The sequence below is a fragment of the Phyllobates terribilis genome, unplaced genomic scaffold (genome assembly GCF_046119375.1).
Source record: "Phyllobates terribilis strain yellow unplaced genomic scaffold, ASM4611937v1 Scaffold_10__3_contigs__length_209671492, whole genome shotgun sequence".
Classification (NCBI taxonomy): domain Eukaryota; kingdom Metazoa; phylum Chordata; class Amphibia; order Anura; family Dendrobatidae; genus Phyllobates; species Phyllobates terribilis.
Window position 1 is genome coordinate 141,362,359 of NW_027362770.1, and position 13,214 is coordinate 141,375,572.

The 13,214-nt window shown below is 44.0% G+C and overlaps 1 protein-coding gene across 1 annotated transcript in view; it reads left to right on the forward strand.

Moving 5' to 3' along the window:
• Positions 1–2,570: 2,570 nt before the first annotated feature.
• The window catches only part of GALNT10 (polypeptide N-acetylgalactosaminyltransferase 10), a 125,852-nt gene continuing 115,208 nt past the window's right edge, over positions 2,571–13,214 (forward strand). The window contains exon 1 of the mRNA XM_073649851.1: positions 2,571–2,904. Within this exon, the coding sequence (XP_073505952.1) occupies positions 2,761–2,904 (144 nt within the window). The 5' untranslated portion in view covers positions 2,571–2,760. The remainder of the gene's footprint in view (positions 2,905–13,214) is intronic.

Consider the following 13,214-nt stretch of genomic DNA (forward strand, 5'->3'; position numbering starts at 1 on the left):
AATAAATCCCCAACAGTGTCACCAGCAAAGCACCCCCACACCATCACACCTCCTCCTCCATGCTTCACGGTGGGAACCAGGCATGTAGAGTCCATCCGTTCACCTTTTCTGCGTCGCACAAAGACACGGTGGTTGGAACCAAAGATCTCAAATTTGGACTCATCAGACCAAAGCACAGATTTCCACTGGTCTAATGTCCATTCCTTGTGTTCTTTAGCCCAAACAAGTCTCTTCTGCTTGTTGCCTGTCCTTAGCAGTGGTTTCCTAGCAGCTATTTTACCATGAAGGCCTGCTGCACAAAGTCTCCTCTTAACAGTTGTTGAAGAGATGTGTCTGCTGCTAGAACTCTGTGTGGCATTGACCTGGTCTCTAATCTGAGCTGCTGTTAACCTGCGATTTCTGAGGCTGGTGACTTGGATAAACTTATCCTCAGAAGCAGAGGTGACTCTTGGTCTTCCTTTCCTGGGGCGGTCCTCATGTGAGCCAGTTTCTTTGTAGCGCTTGATGGTTTTTGCAACTGCACTTGGGGACACTTTCAAAGTTTTCCCAATTTTTCGCACTGACTGACCTTCATTTCTTAAAGTAATGATGGCCACTCGTTTTTCTTTACTTAGCTGCTTTTTTCTTTCAATAATACAAATTCTAACAGTCTATTCAGTAGGACTATCAGCTGTGTATCCACCAGACTTCTGCACAACACAACTGATGGTCCCAACCCCATTTATAAGGCAAGAAATCCGACTTATTAAACCTGACAGGGCACACATGTGAAGTGAAAACCATTTCCGGTGACTACCTCTTGAAGCTCATCAAGAGAATGCCAAGAGTGTGCAAAGCAGTCATCAAAGCAAAAGGTGGCTACTTTGAAGAACCTAGAATATAAGACATATTTTCAGTTGTTTCACACTTTTTTGTTAAGTATATAATTCCACATGTGTTAATTCCTAGTTTTGATGCCTTCAGTGTGAATGTACAATTGTCATAGTCATGAAAATACAGAAAAATCTTTAAATGAGAAGGTGTGTCCAAACTTTTGGTCTGTACTGTATATATAAAATAAAAAAAATCTAATAGGCTACATCCATCCCTCCCCCCTTTGCTCAATGACAAAATAATGTAAAGAAGTAAAAAAAAAATATATATATATATATATATATATATATATATATATATATATATAAAATAAAATAAAAAAAATCCCCCCCTTTGCTCAATGAAAAAATAATGTAAAAAAGTAAAAAATAAAATAAAGTAAGGTTACTACAAAAAAATCTATATATTAAATAATAAAATCTAATAGGCTACATCCGCCCCCCTTGCTCAATGAAAAAATAATGTAAAAAAAGTAAAAAAAATAATAATTAATTAAGGTTAATACAAAAAATATATAGATATATTAAATTAAGAAAAAATCTAGTAGGCTACATCTACCCCCACCCTGCCTTTGCCCAATGAAAAAATAATGTAAAAAGGTAAAAAAAGAAAAAATAATGTTAATACAAAAATAGATATATATATATTAAGTAAAAAAAAATGTAATAGGCTACATCCATCCCTCCCCCCTTTGCTCAGTGAAAAAAAAATGTAAAAAAAAATAAAATAAAATAAAGTAAGGTTAATACAAAAAAATATATATATTAAATAATAAAATATAATAGGCTACACCCCCCCCCCCCTTGCTCAATGAAAAAATAATGTAAAAAAAATAATAATTAATTAAGGTTAATACAAAAAATATATAGATATATTAAATTAAGAAAAAATCTAGTAGGCTACATCTACCCCCACCCCGCCTTTGCCCAATGAAAAAATAATGTAAAAAGGTAAAAAAAGAAAAAATAAAGTAACGTTAATACAAAAATAGATATATATATATTAAGAAAAGAAAATGTAATAGGCTACATCCATCCCTCCCCCCTTTGCTCAATTAAAAAATAATGTAAAAAAGTAAAAAAAATAAACACATTCGGTATCGCAGTGTCCATAAAAGACTGATCCTTTAAAATATAAAATTATTTAAATGCTAAAAAGAAAAAACACATCATAAATAGCATTTTTTGATGGCTGCACTTCTTCTTAAAAATGCAATAAAAAGAGATCAAAATGACACATTTACCCCAAAACTGTACCCCTAAAAACTACAGCTCGGCGCGCAAAAGGTGAACCCTCAATCAGCGCCACCGGTGGAAAAATAAAAAAGTTACGGGGCTCAGAAAATGGCGACACAAACTAATTTTTTTCCTAAAAATGTTTTAACTACTAAAATATATAAAAACCCCATAAAAATGTTTTATCCCGATACTCATACCGACTTGAATCACATTTTCACATCATTTTTACTGCACATTTTTATTAAAATAATTTAAAAAAATATAACAATGACGGAGCATTTCATTGCACTTAGAATTGTTCTCTTGATTTTCAGCAGATTATTTGCCATTCACAACTCATCCTGCAAAAAAAATAAAAATAAACCTTTTGCTGGGCTTTGTAGTTCTGCAGCAGCCACAGGTTGTCTCGCTGTCTCAGCGCCGCACTGCCCTCTGGCGGACAGTCAGCGGCAGCGCAGCTCTCACACACCGTGTCCAGCCTCAGGCGCGCTGGCTGAGAGGTAGCGGGAGTGCGCAGCGTGTCCCCGCCCCTCTCCCGGCAGCGGCGGCGGCGCGGAGGCTCAGTGCAGGTAGCGCTGCCCGGCGGTGGCTGTGTCGGTGTCCGGGGCTGTCGGTGCGGAGTTGGCTGGCAGGGCGTGGGCTTCTTCCCATGCGGCGGAAACAGAAGCGGCTCTTGCAGGCGGTGGGGCTGGGGCTGGCCGCCCTGCTCTTCCTGCCCAACGTGGGTCTGTGGTCTCTGTACCGGGAGAAGCAGCTGGAGGGCGCAGGGGGCAGCAGCAACGGGGACGGCCAGGTAAGGGGCGCTCCTTGTCGCCATGGTAACTTCCTACTTACTGTGTCCCGTACAAGTGTGTGCAGTGTCCTGCTGAGCGCTCTGTATGTGTGAGAGTGGTCCGCAGAGCTGACGATCAGGGGCTCTCTGCTGCCTACGATCAGCCCGTGGTACCGCCGTGTCTGCGGCGCTGGATGAATGGACCCACTGACCCCTGTTCACACACGCGGCCGTCAGCGGTTCCGCCAGTACCCGGCTGCCAGCGGTTCCGCCAGTGTCCAGTACCCGGCCGCCAGCGGTTCCGCCATTGTCCAGTACCCGGCCGCCAGCGGTTCCGCCAGTGTCCAGTACCCGGCCGCCAGCGGTTCCGCCATTGTCCAGTACCCGGCCGCGAGCGGTTCCGCCATTGTCCAGTACCCGGCCGCCAGCGGTTCCGCCAGTGTCCAGTACCCGGCCGCCAGCGGTTCCGCCAGTGTCCAGTACCCGGCCGCCAGCGGTTCCGCCAGTGTCCAGTACCCGGCCGCCAGCGGTTCCGCCAGTGTCCAGTACCCGGCCGCCAGCGGTTCCGCCAGTGTCCAGTACCCGGCCGCCAGCGGTTCCGCCAGTACCCGGCCGCCAGCGGTTCCGCCAGTACCCGGCCGCCAGCGGTTCCGCCAGTACCCGGCCGCCAGCGGTTCCGCCAGTACCCGGCCGCCAGCGGTTCCGCCAGTACCCGGCCGCCAGCAGTTCCGCCAGTGTCCAGTACCCGGCCGCCAGCGGTTCCGCCAGTGTCCAGTAGCCGGCCGCCAGCGGTTCCGCCAGTGTCCAGTACCCGGCCGCCAGCGGTTCCGCCAGTGTCCCAGCGCGCGGGGCCATCAGCTGTTCCGTCAGTGTCTGGTGAAGAGTCTGTAGGACCCCTCGCTGTGGTGAGGATTCTGCAGGACCCGATGCTGTGGGTGCAGTTAAATTGTCACTACTTTTTACTGAGCAACAAATAAAAAAATAAAAAAAATCCTAATTATAGGTTACAACAAAAAAATCTCTGCTCTAATTTTTTTAGACCCTAAGACACGTGGCCGCCGTCTGGTTGTTCCCTCCCCTGTCTTGTGGTGGCATTGTTCCCTGCCCTGTCTTGTGGTGGCATTGTTCCCTGCCCAGGTGTTGCCGTCCTGGCGCTGACGTGGGCTCTTGTCCTGCATCTGACTTGTCATTAACTTCAAAGTTTCCCTTCCTAGTTCCGGGTGTGATTGTGTCTGGATGTGGCGGCGCCGGGATGTGCTCTGCATGAGAACTTCTCTGCCTGTCTGAGGCACAGGAAGCGCCGACGTATTAACAATCTGCAGAAGTGACGGACACACATGTAACCGTGTGTAACATGACACCGGCGGACGCTGAGTGCCGGAGCACAGGAATCTCCGGTGTAGCAGATGCTTGTTTTGCTTTCCTCAAAGTTTTTTGTAGCATCAGAAATGATTGTTGATACATTGTTGCAGGTTCCACATCTGGGGTTGTGTCCCCTTTCCTTCACCCCTGATCATGACCAGGAGACGTTCATTAGTGTGGCTGGTTGTTCATGTTCCCCGCCACTCGACTCTGCGTCCATAGCGCCGCTCTCAGCTATTTTCGACAGTTCTACAGACTCTGGAGCATGAGGATGCAACCATCCGCGCTCCATAGATCTTGAGGTCTGGGGTATATGGGGGACACGTCCCCCGTTGTGCCCCTCGGTGGGGCTAACATTCATGTACAGTGGTTTCCAAAAGTATTGACACCCCTGCAATTCTGTCAGATAATACTCAGTTTCTTCCTGAAAATGATTGCAATCACAAATTCTTTGGTCTTATTATCTTCATTTAATTTGTCTTCAATGAAAAAACACAAAAAGAATTGTCCTAAAGCCAAATTGGATATAATTCCACACCAAACCTAAAAAAGGGGGTGGACAAAAGTATTTGCACCCTTTGAAAAATCATGTGATGCTTCTCTAATTCGTGTAATTAACAGCACCTGTAACTTACCTGTGGCACCTAACAGGTGTTGGCAATAACTAAATCACACTTGCAGCCAGTTAACATGGATTAAAGTTGACTCAACCTCTGTCCTGTGTCCTTGTGTGAACCACATTGAGCATGGAGAAAAGAAAGAAGACCAAAGAACTGTCTGAGGACTTGAGAAACCAAATTGTGAGGAAGCATGAGCAATCTCAAGGCTACAAGTCCATCTCCAAAGACCTGAATGTTCCTGTGTCTTCCGTGCGCAGTGTCATCAAGAAGTGTAAAGCCCATGGCACTGTGGCTAACCTCCCTAGATGTGGACGGAAAAGAAAAATTGATGAGAGATTTCAACGCAAGATTGTGCGGATGGTGGATAAAGAACCTCGACTAACATCCAAACAAGTTCAAGCTGCCCTGCAGTCAGAGGGTACAACAGTGTCAACCCGTACTATCCGTCGGCGTCTGAATGAAAAGGGACTGTATGGTAGGATACCCAGGAAGACCCCACTTCTTACCCCGAGACATAAAAAAGCCAGGCTGGAGTTTGCCAAAACTTACCTGAGAAAGCCTAAAACGTTTTGGAAGAATGTTCTCTGGTCAGATGAGACAAAAGTAGAGCTTTTTGGGAAAAAGCATCAACATAGAGTGTACAGGAAAAAAAAAGAGGCATTCAAAGAAAAGAACACGGTCCCTACAGTCAAACATGGCGGAGGTTCCCTGATGTTTTGGGGTTGCTTTGCTGCCTCTGGCACTGGACTGCTTGACCGTGTGCATGGCAGTATGAAGTCTGAAGACTACCAACAAATTTTGCAGCATAATGTAGGGCCCAGTGTGAGAAAGCTGGGTCTCCCTCAGAGGTCATGGGTCTTCCAGCAGGACAATGACCCAAAACACACTTCCAAAAGCACTATAAAATGGTTTGAGAGAAAGCACTGGAGACTTCTAAGGTGGCCAGCAATGAGTCCAGACCTGAATCCCATAGAACACCTGTGGAGAGATCTCAAAATGGCAGTTTGGAGAAGGCACCCTTCAAATATCAGGGACCTGGAGCAGTTTGCCAAAGAAGAATGGTCTACAATTCCAGCAGAGCATTGTAAGAAACTCATTGATGGTTACCGGAAGCGGTTGTTCGCAGTTATTTTGGCTAAAGGTTGTGCAACCAAGTATTAGGCTGAGGGTGCCAATACTTTTGTCTGGCCCATTTTTGGAGTTTTGTGTGAAATGATCAATGATTTGATTTTTGCTTCATTCTCTTTTGTGTTTTTTCCTTGCAAGCAAATTAAATGAGAATAATACCAAAGAATTTGTGATTGCAATAATTTTCAGGAAAAAACTGGGTATTATCTGACAGAATTGCAGGGGTGCCAATACTTTTGGCCACCACTGTAGCAGTTAGCTCCAGTCCAATGGGTAGGTGATAATTTATGTCGACTGGGACACCCCTGAGCAGTGTACCCCACTACAATGCCCAAATATCCTAATATTTCATATGGGCAGAGAGTTAGTTACCTTTTGGGATGACTTCTGTGGTTACACAGTTGCCTAAATCTGTAGCAATTTCTTTGTGCTGCATTTGTATGTATCAAATCTATGTAAATATTTTGGAAATTTTTTTTGCTACATATTTTGAAAACCCTACTTTCTGCTTTTCATTGTGGACCTTTAAAAAAAGGCGACCCATCACTTTTCCTGGCATCTATTTTGGTCAATACTTGTGATAAAGTAATAATTCTGGAGCATGTTTTGTCGTGGCAGTTGTGTTCAGGCGGCGCGCGTCGTGGTGGTTGTGTTCAGGCGGCGCGCGCCGTGGCGGTTGTTTTCCTCTGCTATTCCTCCTGTAAATGTGTGTAGGGAACATGCTCAAACTGTTATAAAAAAAAAAAAAAAAAGCCCTATAGTTAATTTATTCATATATTTTCCGGGGTTGCTGAAGTAACTGCACAATTCTGAGAAAAACATGCTGCAGATTTGATATTTCGTAGAAAATGCAAATCTTTACTGAAAAAAGCTCAAGGTGCAGATAAGTCCTCCTAAAAAAGAAAGCGTCTGGGAGCTTTCAGAGCTGTGATTGTGGGGGGTCAGGAATTTTTCTGGTCTGCAGGTTCATCAGATGGTCCTCTGCCCAAGGGAGCAACTATCCTATAGCCCACAACTTCCTGTGTTACATGTGGTGCAATGTGACCGCTCACTACTTTTGGATTTCGGGACTAATACGAAGAGTTGGGTAAAAAAAAAATGTGTTACTTTTTTAGTAAAAACTTTTTAGCATTGTGTTTCTAGGTACATACTACAGTATTGTATGCACCCATCAATAGTGTCCAGTTTTCAGATATGGCAAATATTTCATTTATGACCACCTCTAAGAATTGTTTTGAAGGTTCGTTTGAAGCGTGCTGCCAGACGGCAGGTAAAGTATACAGGCGGCATCGAGTGCTGCCATCATTGGCACATTGGAGCCCCATTACGTGTTAGAGAAGCCGTCACGTGGATCTGTGGGCAGCTCATTCATTGAAATCCCTGGTATTTGTATGTATGGAGTCCAGTGGGCGGTCCAGTGGGCTTTTTATAGGACCACCCACTGGACTCATCCATCCAAACACCTGGGATTTCAATTAATAAAATATAAGAATTACTGAAACCTTTCCCACAAAAATGTATATTAATCTGATCAACTCCTCCTGCTCCCGCAGATCAGATAACCACTGTCAACAAAAGTTCTGGAATATAACTTGCATTGTGTGTACCTAGTTATCGAGCAGTTCTTTAAGCATGGCTTATTGCTTTGTGGATTTTTTCATGGGAGGAAGGGGTGAATTTAAGAATTGTGTCATTGGAAGTATATTTGTCACCAGATTTCACAATTCAAACTGCATACTTTATTAAATAGATCTTTTAGACCTGATGAGACTGGTGTACATACTTTGAAAATCCATGTTAGAAGGTCTATATAATGCTATAAGAAAATGTAACCTCAGTCTCCACACACTTAAGTTTATTGACAACCCCTCACCCTGCTACTCTATTGGTGCCCACCTAGCCTAATTGACCATTCCTCAGTGTCCCTCCTCCCTGCGTTGATCTCACATTGCTCAGTACAAGCTGCAGCTGTCATGAAGGCTGGGATGGCAGAGACTGAATACACTTGGACTTATGAGCTCTCTATAAATGGCTACCTGCTGCTCTATTGGCACCTACTTAGTGTAATTGACAGCTCCTCAGTGTCCCTCCTCCCTGCTTAGATCTCACATTCCTCAGTACAAGCTGCAGCTTTCATTCGGCTGGGACAGCAGAGACTGAATACACTTGGGCTTATGAGCTCTCTATAAATGGCTACCTGCTGCTCTATTGGCGCCCACTTAGCCTGATTGGCAGCTCCTCAGTGTCCCTCCTCCCTGCTTTGATCTCGCATTGCTCAGTACAAGCTGCAGCTGTCATTCAGGCTGGGACAGCAGAGACTGAATACACTTGGGCTTATGAGCTCTCTATAAATGGCTACCTGCTGCTCTATTGGCGCCCACTTAGCCTGATTGGCAGCTCCTCAGTGTCCCTCCTCCCTGCTTTGATCTCGCATTGCTCAGTACAAGCTGCAGCTGTCATTCAGGCTGGGACAGCAGAGACTGAATACACTTGGGTTTATGAGCTCTCTATAAATGGCTACCTGCTGCTCTATTGGCGCTCACTTAGCCTGATTGGCAGCTCCTCAGTGTCCCTCCTCCCTGCGGAGATCTCACTTTGCTCAGTACAAGCTGCAGCTGTCATTCAGGCTGGGAAGGCAGAGACTGAATACACTTGGACTTATGAGCTTTCTCTATAAAGTGGGGTTTTCCAGTCTGCAAAGTTTCCGATCTCTCCGCTTTGCTCTGCCGTCATTTTCCAAGTTCATCCTCGACTGACTGCTCCTTTGAACCAGGGAAAATATGGGCCATAAGTTCCCAGTTCTGAAGATCAGGGGGCGGAGGGGTCCTAAGGTCCGTGTAGATAAAGGTTATTCCAGCAACTATTGGAAATATTGACGACATGATTGTGATTTTACTGCGATTGTGCGAACAGATAACGTTAGGGCAGATTAATTATTACTGTTCAGTTCTTAGAAAGTGTAAGCTTAGGCGAGACAGTCAACTTGCCGGATGTGTCACAGTGGTTGAAGTTGTTGCGCCTGTTTTATAAATGTGGCTAATTTTTAGACCATCCAGTCTAAGTTTACACCTACTTATTTTGTGCCGAAAATATTGATGCATTTTTTGGTGCATGTTAAGCCACACCCATTCTGCCCTTTTTCAGCAAAGCCACACCCTCTTGTCATTTAAAAAGATGATAATTTTTTGGCATAAATTATACCAGAATTCTAGTGCATTTAGCTTCATAAATCTCTCCTACTGTATTGATTTCTTTTTTTAGCCTTCTAGTCTGAAAACACTTCGAAGGACTACAGATCTCAGCCCAGCCACAGTCATAAATTACTTTCAGCTAATTACTTATTGAGCTGAATACACTTTGAACCTTTGTATTCCTTTGCTCACCTCCTATACCGCTCAGCAATTGAATTAAAGGGGTATTCTCATGTTTGAAAGTTATCCCCAATCCATTGGATAGGAGATCGGAGAACTTACTGATTGCTTGGGGTCCAACTACTGGGACCCCTACCTATTGCGAGAACTGGGACTCCCTGTGTAAATGGAGCGGTGGTCAATCATTCCTAATAGGACTCTTTAGAGCTCCAGTTCTTGAGATTGGCGAGGATTCCAGCGGTCGGACCGCCAGTAATTTCGAAGTTATTCCTTGTCCCAACTTTCAAACTTGAGAATACAATTGAACACATCTAATATTGATGATCGGTGTCAGCCACAGGTCTCCTAACCCGAGGCTGTTGCATTCGGGTCAAGGAGACCTTCAACCTATCTGGATGTCGAGGTTCTTACTTGGACTATACATGTTGGACATGTGAAACCGGCCTTATTATGAAACCACATTGTGCGGCCATTAGCCACCCATGATGGACAGAGTTTGTTGTGTGGCCAGCTGAACCTTGTGGTCTCATCCTAATATTGTTATGAGAGGAAGTGAAGAACACAAACTCTCTGGTAGGATTCAGTCAACGAGTGAACAGTCAATTCATGAAGTTGATAGGTTGAAAGTAGGAAAAATTGGCAAATGTAAGGTTCTGAATGACTTTGACATGGGCCAAATTGAGATAGCTAGATGCCTGAGGACTGGGTCAAAAGTGGTCCAGGGAAGGACAATCTTTGAACTGGTGACAGAGCCCCTGGGGGTTCGCGGTTCTTTGGTGTACATGAGGTCTGATCTCAAAAAGGGGTAATGGCACAAGTTGCTGAAAAAACATCACTGCTGTGTAGCCGCTGACTGCGCAGAGTGCCCATGGTGACCCCTTGTTTACATCCAAGTTTGCCTACATTGGGCACGTAACCATCAGAACTGGATCATTGAACAATAGAAGAAGGTAGCCTGGTCCAATAATCATGTTTTCTTTCATATCGTCTGCTAATGTCTTGGCACCAGATACCACAGGAGACCCCGAGTGGTTTTGTGGAGTCCATGCCTCGATGGGTTGGCAGCACAAGGAGGCCCTAAACAATATTAGGGGTGTTTGGCTGATCTGTGCCTATACGTAACTGGGTCATCATGTCAGCTCATGAATCATTAGGAAATAAGTTTATGGACAGGTGGTTCACCCATGTCACCCTTATAGGAACCTAGAGAGAAAACAAGCACATCCCTTACGTAAATCATGGAGTATACGTGGGAATGAATCTGAGATGAACCAGATACTTTAAACATTAAAAAAAAGTTTTGCCGCTATAGGAGCCAAGTAACTAGAAGTTGACTTCCTGTATCAGGTACAGTGGTGGCCAAAAGTATTGGCACCCCTGCAATTCTGTCAGATAATACTCAGTTTCTTCCTGAAAATGATTGCAATCACAAATTCTTTGGTCTTATTCTCTTCATTTAATTTGCTTGCAAGGAAAAAACACAAAAGAGAATGAAGCAAAAATCAAATCATTGATCATTTCACACAAAACTCCAAAAATGGGCCAGACAAAAGTATTGGCACCCTCAGCCTAATACTTGGTTGCACAACCTTTAGCCAAAATAACTGCGAACAACCGCTTCCGGTAACCATCAATGAGTTTCTTACAATGCTCTGCTGGAATTGTAGACCATTCTTCTTTGGCAAACTGCTCCAGGTCCCTGATATTTGAAGCGTGCCTTCTCCAAACTGCCATTTTGAGATCTCTCCACAGGTGTTCTATGGGATTCAGGTCTGGACTCATTGCTGGCCACCTTAGAAGTCTCCAGCGCTTTCTCTCAAACCATTTTATAGTGCTTTTGGAAGTGTGTTTTGTGTCATTGTCCTGCTGGAAGACCTATGACCTCTGAGGGAGACCCAGCTTTCTCACACTGGGCCCTACATTATGCTGCAAAATTTGTTGGTAGTCTTCAGACTTCATAATGCCATGCACACGGTCAAGCAGTCCAGTGCCAGAGGCAGCAAAGCAACCCCAAAACATCAGGGAACCGCCGCCATGTTTGACTGTAGGGACCGTGTTCTTTTCTTTGAATGCCTCTTTTTTTTTTCCTGTACACTCTGTTGATGCTTTTTCCCAAAAAGCTCTACTTTTGTCTCATCTGACCAGAGAACATTCTTCCAAAACGTTTTAGGCTTTCTCAGGTAAGTTTTGGCAAACTCCCGCCTGGCTTTTTTATGTCTTAGGGTAAGAAGTGGGGTCTTCCTGGGTATCCTACCATACAGTCCCTTTTCATTCAGACGCCGACGGATAGTACGGGTTGACACTGTTGTACCCTCGGACTGCAGGGCAGCTTGAACTTGTTTGGATGTTAGTCGAGGTTCTTTATTCACCATCCGCACAATCTTGCGTTGAAATCTCTCGTCAATTTTTCTTTTCCGTCCACATCTAGGGAGGTTAGCCACAGTGCCATGGGCTTTAAACTTCTTGATGACACTGCGCACGGAAGACACAGGAACATTCAAGGTCTTTGGAGATGGACTTGTAGCCTTGAGATTGCTCATGTTTCCTCACAATTTGGTTTCTCAAGTCCTTAGACAGTTCTTTGGTCTTCTTTCTTTTCTCCATGCTCAATGTGGTACACACAAGGACAAAGGACAGAGGTTGAGTCAACTTTAATCCATGTTAACTGGCTGCAAGTGTGATTTAGTTATTGCCAACACCTGTTAGGTGCCACAGGTAAGTTACAGGTGCTGTTAATTACACGAATTAGAGAAGCATCACATGATGTTTCAAACAGTGCCAATACTTTTGTCCACCCCCTTTTTTAGGTTTGGTGTGGAATTATATCCAATTTGGCTTTAGGACAATTCTTTTTGTGTTTTTTTCATTGAAGACAAATTAAATGAAGATAATAATACCAAAGAATTTGTGATTGCAATCATTTTCAGGAAGAAACTGAGTATTATCTGACAGAATTGCAGGGGTGCCAATACTTTTGGCCACCACTGTATATGTGGGGTGCCACTAGGTGATCTTTTTAGGAAGTGGACGAGCCTCCTAGCAAAATGGTAATAGTACAAGCAAATACTTGTGCACACAATGTCTTTTTCAGGCAGTCCATTCCCGCCTGGAAAAAAGCTCAAAAAAGAATATATGCAAAAATTGCTCTATGTGCAGGCTTTTTAGCGTCTTTTAACTGCTTCAGATTTCCAAAAATATCAAATGCTTAACAGAAGTGACCCGACTATTCTTTGGGTCCTGGTGTCTTTTTTTTTTTTTTTTTTTTTGTTTTGTCAGAATTTGTGCTTGAAACCCCTCTAGTAATCTTTACTTTTTGAATAGAGTTACAATAAAAAAAAAGTCTGGAAAACTCCAGTAAGAAAAACGACATCACAAAAATGCTGGAAAAACTCTCCTAGAACCAACCGGCTATGAAAATCGTCAAAAAAGCGCTCAAGAAACCAACTAAAAAAAAAGCTGGAAATATCACTCCAGAAAAAAACAGTGGAGATTCCTGATTCGGTCAGTATTTTTTCTCAGGAGTGGGAGACAAAACCAGGAGTGGGTGATAAATGCAGAATTGGTGACTTGTTTCTATTATACCTTTTCTCTGATTGTTCCTCACCTGGTTTTGGCTCCCACTCCTGAGAAAAAAACTGGATAACACATAGTTTTGGCCCATATAGCCTCTGATATAGACCAATGATCTAGAAGTGTAAAGGTTTATCTCACTCAGTGTAGAGGAAGTCTGGGGTTCACATGCGGAGGGAGTCTGGGGTTCACATGCGGTAGATGTAAAATTCATGATTTCGTTTCAGGAGGGCTGGTACCTATCTGATGCCATTTTTCAACTGTCACGCTTCTCCCAAAA